Source organism: Capricornis sumatraensis, chromosome X, assembly GCF_032405125.1.
Source record: "Capricornis sumatraensis isolate serow.1 chromosome X, serow.2, whole genome shotgun sequence".
NCBI lineage: Eukaryota > Metazoa > Chordata > Mammalia > Artiodactyla > Bovidae > Capricornis > Capricornis sumatraensis.
Window position 1 is genome coordinate 84,427,284 of NC_091092.1, and position 19,823 is coordinate 84,447,106.

Sequence of the window (19,823 nt, forward strand, 5' to 3'; positions counted from 1 at the left end):
CTATAAAGAAAGCTGAGCAGAGAATAATTGAAGCTTTTGAACTGTGGTGTTGGAGAAGACTCTTGAGAGTCCCTTGGACTGCAAGGAGATCCAACTGGTCCATCCTAAAGGAAATCAGTCCTAAATATTCATTGGAAGGACTGATGCTGAAGCTGAAGCTCCAATACTGTGGCCACCTGGTGCAAAGAACTAACTCATTTGAAAAGGCCCAGATGCTGGGAAAGATTGAAGGTGGGAAGAGAAGGGGACAACAGAGGATGAGATGGTTGGATGGCATCATTGACTCAATGGACATGAATTTGAGTAAACTCTGGGAGTTGGTGATGGACAGGGAGGCTTGGCATGCTGCAGTCCATGGGGTCACAGAGATTCGGGCATGACTGAGCGACTGAAATGAACTGTGCTTTCAAAGATGGGACGTGCCTCACTTCTTTCTTCAGCCAGCCTTGTCTCATGCCTTTCAACCTTGGCCTTTGACATCTCTACCTTTGTAACTGCTTTTCCTTTCTTGCTCATCTCTTATTGGGGATCCCTGACTGATAATGACCCAGTGGCTACCCCTCTTTGTTTGGTTGGATAGTGGTCATGTGGCCACATTTGAGGCTCTTGCCAGTCCTATGTCATTCATCCTCTGCAGCTTAGATTTCCTCCTAAAGCTAGTATGTGGCCTCACCCAGTCTTTCACACTCTATATTGGGGAGAATTTGGTAGAATTCTTCTCCCACCACTCTAGGTCATTTGAGAATATTCTTAACAAAAATAATTTGATTTGTGTAATTCACCTGCTGCTGCTTCCTGAACAGTGTTGACTGCCCTATGGGATGGATCTGTGTGTTGAGTATTTATTCAGTGTTGTCTTCTCTTTCCCAGGATGCTCCAGGATGAAACGCCATAGAAATATCAGCAGCAGTGACAGTTCAGAGGACAGTGAGTAGAACCAGCCAACAGCTGGTAACTCTGTATCTATAATCTGTTAGAGTTTCTTTGACTTGAGAACAAGCTGTTTCATGCTTCTTTCAATGGGTTAAAAAATGTTTCTAAGAAGGAAAACTTGGGGTACCATTTTTCTTACTTGTTTGAATTCCATTAGACATAGGTAAGTTAGATGAAAGAATTGGTTTTGTGTGGCATATAGCATTTTGTTTTGCACTTTTTACTTACTCAGGCAACAAAAGCCACATCTACCAATGGAACAGTGCTTTTCTAGAAAGAAAAGTGTGAGAGCATAAATTGTAGACCCTACAGTTTTTACAGTAGACCCTACAGTTTTTATTTTAGCTGAGGTACTAAGTGTTTGGATGTGTCATCATTTGTAAAAGACAACAACTTTATTAACAGTACCATTTGGGAAAATGCTGAAGGATAGGCAGATTACTTGCTCCACATTTTTAGTTTTTTCAGTTGCTTTTGCGGATACTTTTTCTCTAGATGGAACATAAATTGTCTTGTTCTAAATTATAATGAAGTATGATTATACCAAATTTAATCTCCTCAGTATTAGCATTGTTGAAGCTTTTGCACCCTGGAATGTCACCTATAAATGTCATTAAACTCCTTTATGAGGCTTTTGTGGTTGCAATTTAACTATTTTCTTTAGTGATATGAGGTCACCGTGCTCTTCTCCATCATGTATTTCACATACTCTTGGATGACATTTAGTTATAATAGCAGGTAATAAGTTTCAGTATTTTTTATAATTATCTTTTACAGATCCTTCCACTTCCTCTACTTTTGGCTCAATGTATAGGAGCAAGTCAAAAATGCCAAATGAACGCAAGAAGCCTGCCGAGGTGAGATCAGATATTAAATTTTTAGACTTAAAAAATTAGACAGCTACCTTCTGCCTACATATCTACAATACCCAGATCTTAGAGATGTGAGGAGTAAACTATGTTCCAGTGGATAGGCTTGTATTTCTGATGAAAACAAGTCTATCTACTTTTTTTTTTTTCAAGAAAGATTCCGTTTTATTTTTCCTTTGGGAAAACAGTGGTCTACACTCTGCTTCCATTTTGGTAATGGCACCTAAGTGCCTGGCTTTAGAATATAAATCCTCCCCTAGCCAAGAAGTCAGAGTAACCCAGAGAATTGGGATGGACCAAAAGAGCCAATGATCTGGCCTATGGTAGGAAAGATCTGAGTTGGTAAGTGGGAGGCAATGCAGAAAGGGTAGATGAAGAAGTCATTGATAGAGAAGGAAAAGACTGGGTTGGAGATCTTTGGGGCTATGGTAAATGTTCACAGCCTTCAGGGCACTACCACGAAGCCAAAAAAAAATGTCCCGGTCCTTGTGAGGCTGGTCATCTGCCTCAAGGGCAGCAAAGTGCACTTGGATTTGGAAATAGTTTAGTGGATCTTACAGACTTTCCTCTGTGATAATTAAATGATGAGAAACTGATCTTGCCTATCTTCACTTCTACTATAAGTAGTCTTTCTTGGCTGCAAAGGAAAAGAGAATGTATTAGCAAACTATTGCAGCATTATATGTTATCACAAAGTTAGTGGCTTAAAGCAGCACACATTTATTATCAGTTTCTGTGTGTCAGGAGTCTGGCTACAGCGTGACTAGATTCTCTCTGTTCAAGGTCTTTCAAGGCTGCAGTCAGTGTGCTGGCTGGGCTGTGTTCTCATCTGGAAGTTTGATTAGGGAAAAATTTGTTTCCAAGTTCATTCAAGTTGCTGGCAGAATTCATCTTCTGGCTGGAGTACTGAGAGGTCCCTGTTTGTTGTCATCGTTGGTTTTTGGTAGAGGACCACCCTCCACTCCTAGGTTGCTTATAGTTCTTTGCCATGTGGCCTTTTCCATGGGTCCCCTCAAAACACAGTAGCCTACTTTGAAATCCAGTGAGGAGAGAGTATTTTACTCCAGTCTGACTGAGGCTTATATAACATAATCATGAGAATGATGTCCCATCATGTTTGCCATTTTCTATTGATTAGAAAGAAGGCCAGGTTCCATTTGACCTCATGCAGGGTGGTGGGGGGAGGCATTGCTTTTGGGTGTCAGAGAGAGCATTCCTCCCTTTCTCAGAGATCACTTTTCTGTCTTTTGCCAGGGATCTTTCTGGGCACAGTAGACTATCAGTGTGTATTTATATGTGCCTGTATCATACAGAAAAACTTAGGAAATAAAATACACATAAACAGGAGTAAAACAAATTTCCCATCTATCCAGAGGTGGCTTTGACTGCAGAATTGATGAGAAAGAAACCTTCCTACTTTCCCATTTAGGACAACCAGTCCTAGAAGGTAAAGTGACTCAAGAGCTTTGAGTCACAAGGCCTGCTGCCTCCAAGTTAGAATATCATTCTTTAGCAAAAGATTGAAGACCTGGGCTACTGGAAGCAAATTTTTTTCATTTATATGCCCCATTCTGTTAAAAAAGAAAGAACCTGATATAGCAAAACCAGCCTTGGCATTAGAAGAGATTGATTCCATGTTTTGCTGGTTTATTTCATCTCTCTGAGGTAATTTGTTTTGTTGTTATAACATGGACATTATCACATCTACCTCTCATAGGTTCCATTCATTGAAATTTTATGTGCTAGAGCTTTATATTAGATTGTCTAATTGTTTCCCAAAAGTAAGCAATTATAAAAATATTCTTAGATGCTTCCATCATTTGAAAATTTTATTTAATGGCTTATTTATATCTGTATGAACTCATGTATATTTATTTTATACTTTGGGTTATAATCCAATACCACATAATATATTGTATTGCCAAAGTTAGTCTGTAATCAGTGAAATTATGTCTTATTTTTCTCTTTTCAATCTCTATTGATTTCTGCTTTTATATTTATTATTTTCCTCCTTTTTGCTTTAGTTTTATTTTGTACTTTTTTCTAGACTCTTGAGGTTGATGCTTAGGCTTTGAAAGTTTTCCTTTTTTCTAATATAAGAATTTTAGTGCTGTAAATTTCCCTTTAAATACTCCTTAGCTTCACCCCATTAATTTTGGTATGTTTATTTTCATTTTCATCCATTTCAGTATTTTTATTTTCCTTGAGACTTCCTCTTTAATACATGTGTTATTTAGAAAAGTGTTGTTTAGTTTTCAAGCATTTGGAGACTATTCTTGCTATCTTTCTGTTACCGATTTCTAGTTTGAGTTCACTTTTGTCACAGAACATAATCTGTATGGTTTTAGTTCTTTTACAGGTGTCAAGATTTGTTTTCTGGCACAAGATATGGTTTATCTTGGTGAATATTTCATGGGCACTTGAAAACAATGTGTATTATGCTGCTGTTGGGTCCTATTAGTTGATGGTACTCTTCTGTATCCTGGCTGATTTTCTGCCTAGTAGTAGTATCCATTGTTTAGAGAGGGCTGTAGCAGTCTCCAACTGTAATCGTGGATTTCCCTCTTTCTCCTTTTGTTTCTATCAGATTTGCTTTGTGTATTTTTAAGTTCTGTTGTTAACTACATACATATTTAGGATTACTGTACCTTTTTGGTGAATTTATCATCATGTAATGTCCCTCTTTGTCTTTGGTAATTTTATTTTTCCTGAAGTCTATACTATCTAATACTAATATAGTTTCTGGCTTTCTTTTGATTCATTTACATGGTATATGGTATATTTTTCCATCCTTTTACGCATATGATTTTTTTTGAAATGGGTTTCTTATATAGTTGGGTCATTTTTTACCCTACTCTTTAAATCTCTGTCTCTTTACTGGCATATTTAAAACATTTATATTTAATGTAATTTTTATTATGATTTGGTTTAAGTCTGCCGTTTTACTGTTTTTCTATTTATTTTCTGGTTTTTGTTTTCCCTCTTATTTTCTGTCTTGTGGATTACTTGAATATTTTTTAAAATTCCTTGTTGATTTTTTTTTTCTTCTTTTGGCTGTGGCATGCAGCTTACAGGATCTTAGTTCCCCAACCAGGGATTGAACCTGAGACCTCAGCAGTGAAAGCAGAGTCCCAACCACTAAACCACCAGGGAATTTCCCCCATATTGATTTTTCTATGGTGGCTTTTAAGATTTAAAGACACATATATCTTTGTGTAGATTTTTAGTGGTTGCTCTTGAGAAGCAACCTTTTAAAGAGAGGACCATCTTCCAAAATGACTTATCAGTCTACTGTTCTCTACATTTTATATATACTATTTTGAGTGAAGTGAAAGGAAGGCTACCACCATTTAGGTTTGTTTATCCACCCCCCACTTTTATCATATAGTTATTTAAATATTTTCTCTATATACATTGGGAACTACATTAGACAATGTTAGAATATTTGCTTCAACCATAAAATATTATTACAAAATTCAAGAGGAAAGGCGTAGTCTGTTTTGTTTACCCATATTTTTATTCTCTTGTTCTTTCTTTATTCCTGATATTCCAACTTATTCCTTTTGTTTCCTTTCTCAATGAAGAACTCCATTTAGCTATTCTTTTAGGGGAATTCTGCTAGTGATTAATTCTCTTAGTTTTCATTCATTTGAGAATGTCTTGTTTTCACCTGAAGGGTATTTTCACTTGATGTAGAATTCTGGTTTGACAAAACTTTTTTTTCAGCACTTGAAAAATGTGCTAGTTCCTTCTTGTCTCCATGGTTTCTAATGAGAAATCTGTTCTCATTCAAATGGTTGCTCTCCTATAGGTAACCAGTCACTTCTTTTCCAGTTGCCTTCAAGATTTTTCTTCATCTTTAGTTTTCCAAAGAAAACTTTACAACTGCATACCTGAGCACGGATTTCTTTGGATTTATCCTGTTTGAGATTTCATCCTAAATTAGATTATATAATGAGTTTATATCTTCTCCCAAGTTTGTTTTCAGTCATTATTTCTTCAGCTACTTTTCAGCTTCACCTTTTTTTCTCTTCTTCTGAGACTTCAGTTGCTTGAATGTTAGATCCTTTGTTATTTTCCCACAGATCCTTGAGACTCATTTTTTCCAGTGTATATTCTTTCTGTTGGTTAGATTAATTTCTCTTGTTCACTGATTCTTTTTTTTTGGTAGGTAAAAATATTTTATTTGCTTACTTAAATTTCTCCTAAAATATAAAAACCTGAATGGTTTCCTGAATTGCAGCTTTTGGCAGTAAATAAAGGTCAATACAAAGATCAGTAAAGCCCCAACTTTCTGTAGCAGCTTTTTATTTTTCCCTGAAAAAGAGAGTCCATTTTCCTAAAGAGACATTCATTCAGATGAGATGTATACGAGGGTTTTTTGCTAAAGTGCTAAAAATCATATAATTCCTGTAACTCTAGGTGAGAATTACAACAGGAAGAAAGCATTAAATACTCCAGGTCACTGCAAATCCTGCAAAGTCCCCTGGTGTCTGTGACAGGAGAAGAATCTGACATGTACATACTTGAACTAAAATCTAGGCCACAGTGCTCTAAAACTTCATTTACTGGTCTGTAATTTATTAACATACTGTAAGACTTGCTCAAATCTAATTATATGGTAACAAGACCTGAGAGTGTTTGGTAAAAATTTGTTTTAGAAATCCTTAGATAAATTTAATTTGCTAATTTTCTATTCTGTTTTCTTTATTTTACTTTGTTTCATTGGTCTCCTTTGCTTTCCACAAATTCCTAAGGACAGTCCCTAAAAAAATTATTAATCCTGTTGTTTGGTTGGAGGTAAGCTTTTCCCAACAGTCTTCAGGTCTGTGGCTCTCCAGAGTATAAACCTGGTGAGCCACATGGGCTCCTATAGCAGCCAGGGCAGTGTAGTAGGGTGAAATCTGACCGCTCTTCACTCCCACCAGGCTCAGCACCCCCAGCAGGCCACACTGAAACCACTGAGTCACTTCTTGGTGTCTTCACAGAACTGCAGTGCTATGGACTTAAGCCCGATCAAAGCATCATCTCTTTTATTCTGATGGGCATAGATAGTATCATATATTAGAGTCCACATAATTCCAGAAAAATAAAGAGGAAGGCAAGTGGATGGATCACAGGAGCCCTTGATAGCAGACCACCCAAGTAATGCTCCTCAATTAAATGTCAGTCCCAAGGCTAACTGAGGCCAGTATTTAATTCCTTTCTTTGGCGGGTAGGTGATGACAAGAAGTAGGGATGCTGCTCCAAGAGCTGTAGTAATTCAAACACAGAAGAATGCCCAGGGCCAAGGTCAGCTGTTCCCCAAGAAAAACAAAGGATCAAAAAGTTGAAATGTCTCCAGCAGCTATTGGGTGACTTACTGTTCTTGTAACCTTTTTATCATAGTCCTGGTCCCACATATCATTAATAGTACAGCCTGCTTCACACATCAGAACAGCTCCAGTGCCGAGGAGAGATAACATGTACCAGTCTGGGAGACAACCTGGGTCTGCTGCCAGACCAGTGCTCCAAGTACATGGTAAACAGAGCAGCCAGGTTTCTAGGGGCTTGTCTAACCACATGAGGCACAGGTAGAGCAGCAGAGGGCAGGGCACCGAGTTCACGATCATGGCTGCCAACAGGGTCAGTGGATGCCCGCTTGGCCCCTGCCCAGCTGAGGGCTGCCAGTTCGTAGCATGGAGCCCATGGGCCATGCATACGAGCACCAGAGAGCAGCTGCCTGAGCCCCACAGCCACGCCTGCACCGCAGCCCTCAGGCCCCACGCCGCCCACTCCCAGCTCCTGTCCCCTGATTCTTTATTCTGTTAATTCCATTATTCTATTGAGCCTATAGTATCTATTTATGTCAATTATTATGTTCAGTTCAGTCGCTCAGTTGTGTCCGACTCTCTGTGACCCCATGGACTGCAGCATGTCAGGCTTCCCTGTCCATCACCAACTCCCGGAGCCTACTTAAACTCATGTCCATTGCATCGGTGATGCCATCTAGCCATCTCATCCTCTGCTGTCCCCTTCTCCTGCCTTCAATCTTTCCCAGTGTCAGGGTCTTTTCCAGTGAGTGGTTCTTTGCATCAGGTGGCAAAAATATTGAAGTTTCAGCTTTGGCATCAGTCCTTCCAATGAATATTCAGGACTGATTTCCTTTAGGATTGACTGGTTGGATCTCCTTGCAGTCCAAGGGACTCTCAAGAGTCTTCTCCAACACCACAGTTCAAAAGCATCAGTTATTCTCTGCTCAGCTTTCTTTACAGTTCAACTCTCACATCCATACATGACTACTGGAAAAACTATAGCTTTAACTAGATGGACCTTTGTTGGCAAAGTACTGTCTCTGCTTTTCAATATGCTGTCTAGGGTGGTCATAGCTTTTCTTCCAAGGAGCAAGCGTCTTTTAATTTCATGGCTGCAGTCACCATCTGCAGTGATTTTGGAGCCCCAAAAAAGTCTCTCACTGTTTTCATAGTTTCCCCATCTCTTTGCCGTGAAGTGACAGGAGCGGATGCCATGGTCTTAGTTTTCTGAATGTTGAATTTTAAGCCAACTTTTTCACTCTCCTCTTTCAATTTCATCAAGAGGCTCTTTAGTTCTTCTTTGCTTTCTGCCATAAGGGTGGTGTCCTCTGCATATCTGAGGTTATTGATATTTTTCCTGGAAATCTTGATGGCAGCTTGTGCTTCATCCAGCCTGGCATTTGGTTTTTCCTGTGGTCATGTATGGATGTGAGAGTTGGACTGTGAAGAAGGCTGAGTGCCGAAGAATTGATGCTTTTGAACTGTGGTGTTGGAGAAGACTCTTGAGGGTCCCTTGGACTGCAAGGAGATCCAACCAGTCCATTCTGAAGGAGATCAGTCCTGACTGTTCATTGGAAGAACTGATGCTGAAGCTGAAGCTCCAATACTTTGGACACCTCATGCGAAGAGTTGACTCATTGGAAAAGACTCTGATGCTGGGAGAGATTGGGGGCAGGAGGAGAAGGGGATGACCCAGGATGAGATGGCTGGATGGCATCACTGACTCGATGGATGTGAGTCTGAGTGAACTCCGGGAGTTGGTGATGGACAAAGAGGCCTGGCGTGCTGCGATTCATGGGATCGCAAAGAGTCAGACACGACTGAGTGACTGAACTGAACTGAACTCTGCATAGAAGTTAAAGAAGCAGGGTGACAATATACAGCCTTGACGTACTCCTTTTCCTATTTGGAACCAGTCTGTTGTTCCATGTCCAGTTCTAACTGTTGCTTCTTGACCTGAATACAGATTTCTCAGGAGGCAGGTCAGGTGGTCTGGTATTCTCTTTTCTTTAAGAATTTTCCAGTTTGTTGTGATCCACACAGTCATAGGCTTTGGCATAGTCAATAAAGCAGAAATAGATGTTTTTCTGGAACTCTCTTGCTTCTTCCGTGATCCAGTGGATGTTGGCAATTTGATCTCTGGTTCCTCTGCCTTTTCTAAATCCATCTGGAAGTTCACGGTTCATGTACTATCGAAGCCTGGCTTAGAGAACTTTGAGCATTACTTTGCTAGCGTGAGATGAGTGTAATTGTGTGATAATGTGAACATTCTTTGGCATTGCGTTTTTTTGGGATTGGAATGACAACTGACCTTTTCCAGTCCTATGGCCACTGCTGAGTTTTCCAGATTTGCTGGCATATTGAGTGCAGCACTTTGACAGCATCATCTTTTAGGATTTGAAATAGCTCAACTGTAATACCATCAACTCCACTAGCTTTGTTTGTAGTGATGCTTCCTCAGGCCAGCTTGACTTTGCATTCCAAGATGTCTGGCTCTAGGTGAGTGATCACACCATCATGATTATCTGGGTCATTAAGATCTGTTTTGTATAGTTCTTCTGTGTATTCTTGCCACCTCTTAATCTCTTCTGCTTCTGTTAGGTCCATACCATTTCTGTCCTTTCTTGTGCCCATCTTTGCATGAAACATTTCCTTGGTATCTAATTTTCTTGAAGAGATCTCTGGCCTTTCCCATTCTATTGTTTTCTTTTATTTCTTTGCATTGATCACTGAGGAAGGCTTTCTTGTCTCTCCTTGCTATTCTTTGGAACTCTGCATCCAAATGGGTATATCTTTCTTTTTCTCCTTTGCCTTTTGCTTCTCTTCTTTTCTCAGCTTTTTGTAAGGCCTCCTCAGGCAACCATTTTTCCTTTTTGCATGTCTTTTTCTTAGGGATGGTCTTGATCACTGCCTCCTGTACAATGTCACAAACCTCTGTCCAAAGTTCTTCAGGCCCTCTCTCTATCAGATCTAATCCCTTGAATCTATTTGTCACTTCCACTGTAAGGGATTTGATTTAGGTCATACCTTAATAATCTAGTGGTTTTCCCTACTTTCTTCAATTTAAGTCTGAATTTGAAAATAAGGATTATTGTATTATTGTATTATTGATTATTGTATTATTTCATTTCAAATTTTCCATTTGGTTATTCTTTATATCCTCTTATTTTTTTACTGAAACTTTCATTTTTTTTTAAACATGTTTGTAATTTCTCGTTGAAGCATTTTTGTGATGGCTGCTTTAAAATCCTTGTCAGATAATTAAAACATTTGTGTCATCTTGGTGTTGGTGTCTATTTATTAGTCTCTTCTCATTCCTGGTTCTTAGTATTCTGAGACGTTTTCTATTGCATCCTGGGCTAGGTTTTCGTGGGGTGGGGGTGGGGGGTTATTATGATAACAGACACCAGGTCTTTTCAAAAAATTTTTTTTGTTTATTTCATTTTTGGCCATGCTGGGTCTTCACTCTTGCACAGGCTTTTTTCTAGTTGTGGAGAGCAGGGGCTACTCTTCAGTTGCAGTGCATGGGTTTCTCATTTCAGTGACTTCTCTTACTACGGAATATGGACTCTAGGGCAAGTGGGCTTCAGTAGTATCAGCACATGGGCTCAGTAGTTGTGGCTCCTGGGCTCTAGAGCATAGGCTCGATAGTTCTGGTGCACTGGCTTAGTTGCTTTCAAGCATGTGGGATCCTCTCAGATCAAGGATCAAACCCGTGTCTCTGGCATTGGCAGATTGTTTCTTCACCAATGAACCACCAAGGAAGCTTAGACACTAAGTCTTATTTAAATCTGTTTTGGCAGGCCTCCATAATAACCAGACCGGTGGGGAAGAGGCGTGCTGACTTCTTACCACCAGTTGCAGATTTCCCTACATTCTTCATCCTAGTTCTGTTATCTCTCTAGGGAGGTAGTTCTGTTCTCTCTGGGAATGGGGAAGGGTAACTCATTACTACTTGGCAGGGATGGAAATCCGCATTTTGTTGCCTCCACTTATAGCAGGGAGTGGTGTGGTAACAGTTGCTGCATTACTGATGGACAGTGGTGACAGTCTAGGCTCCCTACCCAGTCTCTACTGATATCGCATTGAGGAGGAGGAGGAATGCCTTGTTATTGCTAAGTGAGAGTGGATGTCAAAGCCTTTCAGATGATGTCATTAGTTCCATAGGGATTGTTCTTTTTTAAAAAACATTTTTATCATCTTTTTTGAGATATTCTTACAGCATACAGTTCATCTACTTACAGTGTATAATTCAGGGTGTTTTAGTATATTCACAGAGTTGTGTGGGTAACCATTACCAGAATCTAAATTTAGAACATTTTCATCACCCCAGAAAGAAACACCCTATCCATTAGCAGTTAACTCCCCAGACCCCACTCCCAGCCACTGGCAACCACTAATCTAATTTCTGTTTCTATGGTTTTGCCTATTCTAGACATTCCATATAAATGGAATCATACAATATATGGCCTTTTGTGACTGACTTCTTTCACTTAACATTTTCAAGATTCATCCATGTTGTAGCATGTATCAATACTTCATTTCCGTTTTATGACCAAATGATATTCCATTATATGCATATATCACATTTTAAAAATCAATTCTTTAGTTGATAGAAATTTGGGTTGTCTACATTTTTTGAATATTATGAGTAATGATGCTGTGAGCTTTCATATACATGTTTTTAGTTGGACATATGTTTTCAAAAACACTTAGATGTAGGATTGCTGAGTCCTGTGGTAACTGTTTAACCACTTGAGAGAATGCCAGACTGTCTTCCAAAGGGGCCTCATCAGTTTATATTCCCTCCAGCAGTGTACAAGGGTGTTTGAAATTAGTTCTTACTATGGGTACAAGAGACTTGGAATTCCTCTGGTGACCTTGTTTTTGTCTCCTTTCTTGACCTTTTCCTTTATGCTTGTCCTCAGAGATTTTGTCTTCTGCAGCTCTTCTAGTATAGCTACTGTTATCATTGGAGGCTTTAGTGTGGTGGTAATGGTATTAAATATTTAGGATATTTAGGCGGAATAGTGTTCTCTATTCTGATTACATCTCAATCTTAGGAGTGCGTAGTAGTCCTGTGTGTGGGAGCAAGGTTGGGGAGTGGCCTTCAGGGATAGAGCATTTTGCCCCTGCCCACTATTATCCTGTCTGCCTATAGCAGGTATCCTCTGATATTTTCAGTCTGTGTCCTTGAGATTCTCTCTCTTGAGATTAAGACTTTTTTCTCCCTTGAGTAACACAGGGAAGCTGAGGCTGGGTGCTTCTCCCTTCCCATAGCACCAGTCAAATTATTTCAGTGCCCTCACTTGAAATCCTTCTTCTGTAGATGAAGCCTTTTGTTCAGTAAGGGAGCCAGGACACTGAACACCAGCAACCCAGACAGTACCACTGGGGGAGCTTTTTCTCCAGGTTCTCTCCCTAACTTCCCTGTGAGAGCCCTCCTAGATTTCTAGAGAAAAAGCTTACAAGAAGGTGGGAACTCCCTATGAGTACAGCCCCCAGAAACTTCATATTCTCTTAGTAGTCCCCACTTGGCCCCCAGAGATTCATCAGAATTTCTAATTTAATGTTCCTACTGTGACCTCTGCCCGAACTAAGTAAATGCTTCTGTCCTATGTCTCCCTGCAGACATGCTTGTCTCTCTTTGAGTCTGACCATTTGTCCTGTGACTCATTTCTCTAACGGTTTCACAAAAAATCGTTAATTTGCTGCCTCTCCTGCCTTTTTCTTCTTGTAAGGATGAGAATTTCTTTTTTCTGACTCCCTACAGGTCCAAGATGAAACCTCATGTGTTTTTTTAAAACTAGGAGTTAATCATTGAAATGCAGTATAAATGATCTTTTTCTCTGAGGCTTAATTGGCTACACAGATAGACAAATATTTTCTTTGATGTTTAGTGCTTTGCTGAGATTCCTGTGTGTGCCTCCCCCTGATTTATCCTCTAGAGAAACATTTCCTAGGGGTGTGTGAATTCCACATATGTTCAGGGGCTTTGATACCTTCTGAAAATTGTATGCAGACTTTTAAGGATATGTTTTTATGTATATTTTTTTCTGAGCTAGTAGCCTTCTTCTGATTCTCAAGTGAGCTGCTATTCTTGAAGAGGTTTTTAAAAAGCTAATTGCTGTAGAAAAAGTTCATAGTACTAGGTGACCAATTTGAATATATTAAAAAATCTTTCATTCTTTCTCAAAGCCTGGATATTTTCACCTAATATTAGTCTAACTGGTCTATAAAACATATCAACCTATCTTAAAAGATTGACTGCGTGTCTCCTCTAGGCCTACAGTCTCATTTGTTACATCTGAGACTTTCATAGCAGCAGGGTGAAAGCTCATATATTTCAAGTCAGCAGAATACACTGCATACTCTCAAATAGAGCCTATTCATATCATTTTACCTGTATCTCTAACAAACTTGATTATTTGGTTTTCTGACCCACAGCAGATAAAAAGTACTAAGCTTGCAAATGCACACTTATTGCACAAAAACTGACATTGAGGAATGGGAGAAAAACTTTGAAAGCAAACTTCAGATGTCATCTCTTATGCAAAAATTGCTCAGATCTTCAAGTCAGACTCAGTTGCTCCCACTCCTCCATTACCAGGATATATCAATATCATGGTAAATACCTCTGTGATACAGGGTAAGGAGAATTATCAAACCTACCTAAGCAGCCTAAAAGTACATTGCTTTTTGGGAATCAGGGTTTCAGTTGATGTCAGCCCATAGCCATCAGAAATGTCCTATTTATTCTTTATAAGAAACCTAAGAAATATTTTAAACTATCTGAAAGATATGTCCATGTTTTTTAAAGCTTTAAACTGAGAAATCAGTTTCGCTTCACTGGAGAAACCACTGTGGGACATAATGTCTTGACAACATTTTCTATTTTTGTTTATAGAAATTCTTTGCTAGGCTTTCTCTGCTTTGAATGGTTTATTCTTTTTAGATAACCTGAAAAGTCTCTTTTTGCATTAAGATTTATAATTCTAAGAAAATCACTTACAGTTTATTCCTTTTGATTAGATATAGTTACTGTGTTTGCAGCTGTTTTTTTTTTTTTAATGCTTTTGGGGTGACATCTGTTTGTCATCAGTTATGTATAGTTTTAGATTTAGTGACTATTAATCAAAACTGATCAATCTCTCTGCTTCATTATACATGGACCAGACAGTGTTCCCCTTTGTGTCATATAGGAAGTAAATGTTTTGGCTTTTCCTCTAAAAAATGTCACAGAAATGTTCAGACTAGCTGTGCTTTAAGAAACTGCACACTGAGAGATGTTAGTGAGAACAGTAAAAGCCAGAGCTGTCCATGAAGGGCATTTTCATTTTGTGGCTCTGGCAGGTTAAGCATTGATATTCTAATTGAATTCGTAGTGAGGCCTCCTTTGTTTCTGCAAGCATCTGAGGGGCCAGGATGGGCATGCACTGTTGGACTTGGCATAGCTTCTGGGCTGTATGTTAGGCTGTGAATTCCCTCTTTGACCATAAATGAGCAGATATCTGGTAAGTACAAAGTCTTTTTGTTTCAGGAACTTTTTGGGGAAACTACCAGTGCATATAAAATAGGCACACAATTAAGAACTTGTAAAACTTCTAAACTTCATTACCTAGGTCAGTGTCAATATCCAGATCCCTCATTCACAATCTTTAATTTAGCAGCAAATAACCATGTTTCATTTTGTGAAGCTTCTGCATTATCTTGTGACCTATAGAATGTTGGTTCAAGTTCTCGATGGGGCTCTTGCTTGGGAACACTGTCTTTGGAAGTCAGACCGTCCACGTTTTAGTTGAGCCATGAACTCACGTCTCCTTTTACCTATCAACAATTTATGGACTGGAAAAGAGAACTTTCTGCTTTTAGAACTAAAGCTGAGACTATGTTGATGATAGTAAAATAACTGCAGCTGAGGTTTATTTAGCAATTACCATGAGCCCAATACCATACTAAAGATCTTTACATAAATTCACCTGTTTAATCCCCACAACTATCCCAGTGATGTTAAGGGTTCTTATTCTTGTTTTACAGATAAGTAAACTGAGACATAGACAATTTAGACAACTTCCCCAAACTAGTAAGTGGTAAAATTAGTAGACCAATCCCAGCAGTCTGTCCCTAGACCCATATTCCTTTCTTTATAAAGATTTTTAATTTATTTTTAACCATTTAAAACATTTGTTTGGTTCAAATATCAAACTATGAAACAAAATACATTCAGAGAGATCCAGCTTTTGTCTCTCTTTTCTCCCTTTTTCCCTTTCTCTCTCTTGTCCCTATTTTCTCCCCTTTTCTTACCGTTAAATGGTTTTCTTTGTAAGTTCTTGGCTTATCTTTTTATTGTTTCTTTATGAAAAATAAATACAAATATGAACATATGTGTATACTACTATATATGAATAAAACTGATACCTCTATCAGGATACACTATAACTATTTTGTTTGCCCATGTTTATTTTAAAAACCTTAAAAAATACCTTTTCTTACCAGAAGCAAATTCATGAGACCAGTCTGGTAAATATATTTTGTATCACTTTGCAGATATCTTCCTGAGTACTGAACTTGCATTCCTATCCCCTCTTCAGCATTTTATGTTCTGCCTCATACTTGAAATGTTTGACTTCTACAGCAAGATAAGGCAGACTCTTGCACTCTGCCTTGAGTAAAAATGCTTCTCTGGAAACCTTTGATCTGATGCTATTTAATCTGGCTAGCTTGTAAAATTGAAATCAAGCTTACCATGTAAGTCTTTTTTCTAAAGGTGGAAGAGAGAATTACAGTAGTCATTGGATTTAGCTTTCATTTGCTTAAGAAAAATAGGTATGAATTGATTGGTATTTCTACAGTCCCAGGTTCCCCAGACTTCACAGTATTCCTGTTCCCTGGGAGTTTGCTATTTCTGAAGCAATGGACAAGAGCCAAATTTCATTGGCCTCTGCTTTTTCTCTTTGTCTAGAGTCTTCAAGTTTCTCTTATGTTTGGTAAACGTGTGTATTAGTTTCCTAGGGCTGCTGTAACACATTACCACAAACTGAGTAGCTTAAAACAACAGGAATTTATTTTCTCACAAGTCCAAAATCGACCAGATTGCTCCCTCCAGAAACTTTAGGGAAATTCTGTTCTTGCTCTTTCAGGTTCTGATAGCTGTCAGCACTTAATGACTTGTGGATTAATGAATCATTCCAGTCTCTACCTCTATGGTTGTGCTCCCTTCTCTTCTGTCTCAAATTTGCCTCTGCCTTTCTCTTATAAAGACACTTGTTACTGGATTTAAGGCCTACCTGGATTTTCCAGGATTATCATTTCATCTCAGAATCCTTAAATTATTTTTATCTGCAAAGAACTCATTTCTAAAGTAATGTAACATTGACAGGTTCCAGAAATTAGGATGTGGACATGTTTTTGAAGTTGGGCTGGGCCCCATTCAGCCCACTTCTGTGTCTCTAGGCTAACTTAGAAAATGCTACAGAACAGATTTTCATAAGCAATTTTATCAGGTGTGAAGACATGGTATATATTGCTATGTGATTGTTACTAAACCCAAAGCATGACTTTGCAGTCAGTTGATTTATTTTGAGAAATATATCATATGGAAAATAATGAAATATTTTAGGAGGTTGAAAAATACTTGGTTGTAGTAGTCTTTCCAGAGCTAAGGTAGGATTTCCCACAGAACCCTGTTTCACAGAGGCAGTAGTTGAGCACAATTGTAAATTTCTACCTCTTCTTAACCACTGTCTCATTAAAGGCACTGGTAATTTATAGAGATGGTTCAGAGTCTTCAGCAAAATGGTGATTCAGTTTCTCCCACTGGCCACCCAGAACACTGAGCTCTGTGCAAAATATGTTAATAGATATGTCTGTGATCCTCTCTTACTTCCTTATACAAAGCATTATGTAATAAACCTCCCATTTTTGTTTCCTATAGACTTAGCTTTCTCCCCACACAGTACCCAATTAATTGGCTAGGATTCTTCATAGGAAGGTCATTTTGTTACCACTTCATCACCAAGCATGTTCAGCGTTGGTTTCCTGTTCAGGTCATATTATTAATTCTAAATCTTCCCTAAATGAAACCAATAGGCATTTGTAGAGTTGTCCCTGCAAAGTAGCAAATGGAATGAGTCCTTATTCATTTAAATGACATCATTGGAAGGACTGATGTTGAAGCTGAAACTCCAATACTTTGGCCACGTGACGCGAAGAGCTGACTCGTTTGAAAAGACCCTGATGCTGGGAACAGTTGAGGGCAGGAGGAGAAGGGGACGACAGAGGATGAGATGGTTGGATGGCATCACCGACTTGATGGACATGGGTTTGGATGAACTCCGGGAGTTGGTGCGGAGAAGGCAATGGCACTCTACTCCAGTACTCTTGCCTGGAAAATCCCATGGATGGAGGAGCCTGGTGGGCTACAGTCCATGGGGTCGCTAAGAGTCGGACACGACTGAGCGACTTCACTTTCACTTTTCACTTTGATGCATTGGAGAAGGAAATGGCAACCCACTCCAGTATTCTTGCCTGGAGAATCCCAGGGACAGGGGAGACTGGCAGGCTGCCGTCTATGGGGTCACACAGAATCGGACACAACTGAAGCGACTTAGCAGCAGCAGGGAGGCCTGGCGTGCTGTGGTTCATGGGGTCGCAAAGAGTCGGACACGACTGAGTGACTGAATTGAACTGATTATATGATCGTTCAGTCCTGTACTTTGTGAAATGTCAATTTAAACAGACTAGACCAACTGAGAATTAATTGCTTTATTGTATCATACTCTATACTTCAACTTTCATGGTAATGATGACCCTATATGTGAGACAGGAGAAGAGACACAGATATAAAGAACAGACTTTTGGACTCTGTGGGAGAAGGCGAGGGTGGGATGATTTGAGAGAATAGCACTGAAACATGTATATTAACTACCATATGTGAAATAGATGACCAGTCCAAGTTCGATGCATGAAACAGGGCACTAAAAGCCGGTGCACTGGGACAACCCTGAGGGATGGGATGGGGAGGGAGGTGGGAGGGGAGTTCAGGATGGGGGACACATGTACACCCATGGCTGATTCATGTCAATGTATGGCAAAAACTACTACAATATTGTAACGTAATTAGCCTCCAATTAAATAAATTAATTTTTTAAAATGTCTTCAACTTGAGAGGTCAGAGAAAGCAACCCAATAGTGTTAAATTCACATAATGTTCTCCATTTATTGGATAAATCAAATAAAAAAATCACCAGAAAAAAAAGAATTCAGCAAGGTGGCAGGATATGATGTTAACATATAAAATCAATAGCTTTTATAATCAAGTGGAAGATGCCTAGGCACGTTGTAATGTAGGAAGTTTAAAAAGTACTCAAAGAGTGGGATGTGTCAAAAGTGCATAGGTGCAAGCCAGCCTGAAAGAGCTCCCAGTGACCAAAGGTAGAACAATTTCAGCATCAAAATAATTAACAGTAATACTGAATTATAACCCAAAGAATAAAATAGATCCATGAGGTTCTGGGGGCTTCCCTCATAGCTCAGTCAGTAAAAGAACCTACCTGCAATGCAGGAGACCTAGGTTCGATCCCTGGATTGGGAAGATCCCCTGGAAGAGGGCATGGCAACCCACTCCATCTTGCTTGGAGACTCCCATGGACAGAGAAGCCTGGCAGGCTACAGACCATGGGGTTGCAAGAGTCAGACACGACTTAGCAACTAAAACAACAAACCACCACATGAGGTGCTAATGATATAAATAAATAATTGAATGAATGAACAAAAAAATAGGGAGAAGGGGCAGGCTTTTTTTTTTTTTTTTTAACAGAGGAATTCCAATTCATAAATGTAGGGCTGGTAGAACTGAGGAAGATGACAAATCACCATTAGAATACCATAACAAAAGTAATAACTTTTGCAGGGAAGAAATATGTCAATGCTAAAATTAGTCCATGACAGTTTGAGGAGAAACAGGGTGTTTTTTATAATCTCAAAGTACCTCCTCTAAGATATTTATTAAGTAGAAAGGAAAATATAGTAACCTAACAGCTGAGAAAACCAGCAAGACACACTATCTTAACCAACTGATCAAGTTTAACATCACCACTAAGATGACATTGGCATCATACATTCCTTATATAATGGGATAAGAGAGTCATAGCATCCTTTCTGTGTTGTTTTTTGCTCAAAAATGAATAACCTCAATCAAATCAGGAGAAAATACCAGACAAACCCAGATTGTACAGACATTATATAAAGTATGTGACCGATGCTCTTCAGAAGTGTCAAGGTCTGGAAAGAAAAGGAGAAACTATCACAAACTGGAGGATACAAAGGAGACATGACAAGTACTGCAAAATGTGATTCTGGATTGAATTCTGGAACAGAAAGACATTAGGGGGAAAATTAGTTGTAGATGAATGCATTTCCTGGTTTAGGTATACTCTGGTTATACAAGATGTTAACATTAGAGAGAAATATAAGAAGGATATATGGGATCTCTGTATTATTTTTGTAACTTCTCTATAATACTAAAATTATGTCTATGTAAATAATTTTAGGACATTGTACAGGAGACAGGGATCAAGACCATCCCCATGGAAAAGAAATGCAAAAAAGCAAAATGGCTGTCTGGGGAGGCCTTACAAATAGCTGTGACAAGAAGAGAAGCAAAAAGCAAAGGAGGAAAGGAAAGATATAAGCATCTGAATGCAGAGTTCCAAAGAATAGCAAGAAG

At 39.0% G+C, this 19,823-nt stretch overlaps 1 protein-coding gene and 1 pseudogene across 1 annotated transcript in view; one reads left to right on the plus strand and one right to left on the minus strand.

The window, feature by feature from the left end:
- JADE3 (jade family PHD finger 3) overlaps positions 1-19,823 on the plus strand; it is a 139,591-nt gene that overhangs the window by 69,839 nt on the left and 49,929 nt on the right. The window contains exons 2-3 of the mRNA XM_068962649.1: positions 871-927; positions 1,711-1,790. Coding sequence (XP_068818750.1) covers positions 882-927; positions 1,711-1,790 — 126 coding nt within the window. The 5' untranslated portion in view covers positions 871-881. The remainder of the gene's footprint in view (positions 1-870; positions 928-1,710; positions 1,791-19,823) is intronic.
- LOC138071020 (4-hydroxybenzoate polyprenyltransferase, mitochondrial pseudogene) lies at positions 6,488-8,311 on the minus strand (annotated as a pseudogene).